The sequence below is a fragment of the Fulmarus glacialis genome, unplaced genomic scaffold, assembly GCF_000690835.1.
Source record: "Fulmarus glacialis isolate BGI_N327 unplaced genomic scaffold, ASM69083v1 scaffold11396, whole genome shotgun sequence".
NCBI lineage: Eukaryota > Metazoa > Chordata > Aves > Procellariiformes > Procellariidae > Fulmarus > Fulmarus glacialis.
The window spans coordinates 11,505-12,659 of NW_009220050.1; the positions used below are offsets into that span (position 1 = coordinate 11,505).

Below are 1,155 nucleotides of genomic sequence, written 5' to 3' on the forward strand. Positions count from 1 at the left end.
TCACCCGTGACGATGTCGTAGCCCAGCTCCATCAGCGCCACAGAGAGCGTGTTGCAGTTCGCGACCACCTGCTGCTGGTAGGCCTTGAACTCGGGCGTCATGGCCTGCCGCAGTGCCACGGCGATCCCTGGGGAGGAAGGCAGACCGGGGTGAGTTTTTGGGGGCTCCCACTGAGAGAGCCGGTGGGGATGTGTGGCACCACCAGCAGAAGTCATCCTGGAAGCTGAGCAAACTGATGGACAGTCCCTTCCCCTAACCAGGCTGGTGACATTGCCATGAGCCAAAAGGCAGGATGGGACGAGCCTGGTTGCTCCTCTGGCAATGCTGGATCAAGCCGGCTGCTCCTTGCCACATTCCCCCCGAGGCTGTGAGCCCCTCAGGGCAGCTGGAGCCCCCTGCACTGCTGCTGCGGGCCAGAGCCCAGCGAGGACATCTTTGCCGGCTCCCTTTGCCATCTGGGAGCCAGCCCAGCATGACTGCGTACCTGCGATAGCGTGATTGTGCGGGCCTCCCTGCAGCCCGGGGAAGACCGCCTGGTTGATGAGGGTCTCCAGGTTGTAGAGTGTTTCCTTGCCTGTCTTGGGGTCCACGCTCCGTGTGCCTGCAGGAGGGGAGGACAGGGTCGCTCACGAGGCAGCACGGCCACCCTTCTCCCATGAGCTGCTTTCACCCCCTGGCCTCTCAGAGCAGTGATAGTGGTTGTTCCTCTTCAAATCTGCGCCGTGGTTGGCCCTGGGAAGCTCCCCAGATGCTCCCAGGAGGCCCCAGACCCTCCTGCCCTCCCTCCTTCCCAGCTAGAGCAAGAAGGAGCTTTAACTTGCAGCCCCCCGGCGTGGGGGGAGCGTTTCTCCCGGCTCCCCGGCCAGGTCAGGCACCTTTGCGGTAGAAGATCATGCCAGCCCTGCAGCCCCGCAAGGTCTTGTGGGTGGTGGTGGAGACGACATCGCAGTGGTCAAAGGGGGAGGGCACCACGCCGGCAGCCACCAGCCCGCTGATGTGGGCCATGTCGGCCATGAGATAGGCACCGTTGGCATCAGCGATCTTACGCATGCGGGCATAGTCCAGGTTGCGCGAGTAGCAGCTGACACCTGCAGGGAGATGGGACATGGAGGGGACAGGAACAGATTCTTGAGGACCCAGGGACAGCCCTGTGTC

General features: G+C 63.2%; 1 protein-coding gene across 2 annotated transcripts in view; it reads right to left on the reverse strand.

The window, feature by feature from the left end:
* SHMT1 (serine hydroxymethyltransferase 1 (soluble)) overlaps nucleotides 1-1,155 on the reverse strand; it is a 4,031-nt gene that overhangs the window by 982 nt on the left and 1,894 nt on the right. The window contains exons 6-8 of one of the 2 annotated variants that reach the window (XM_009580613.1): nucleotides 876-1,088; nucleotides 485-601; nucleotides 5-127 (exon numbers count right to left, since the gene is read on the reverse strand). In XM_009580613.1, coding sequence (XP_009578908.1) covers nucleotides 5-127; nucleotides 485-601; nucleotides 876-1,088 — 453 coding nt within the window. The remainder of the gene's footprint in view (nucleotides 1-4; nucleotides 128-484; nucleotides 602-875; nucleotides 1,089-1,155) is intronic. The other variant, XM_009580614.1, reaches the window with a different exon arrangement.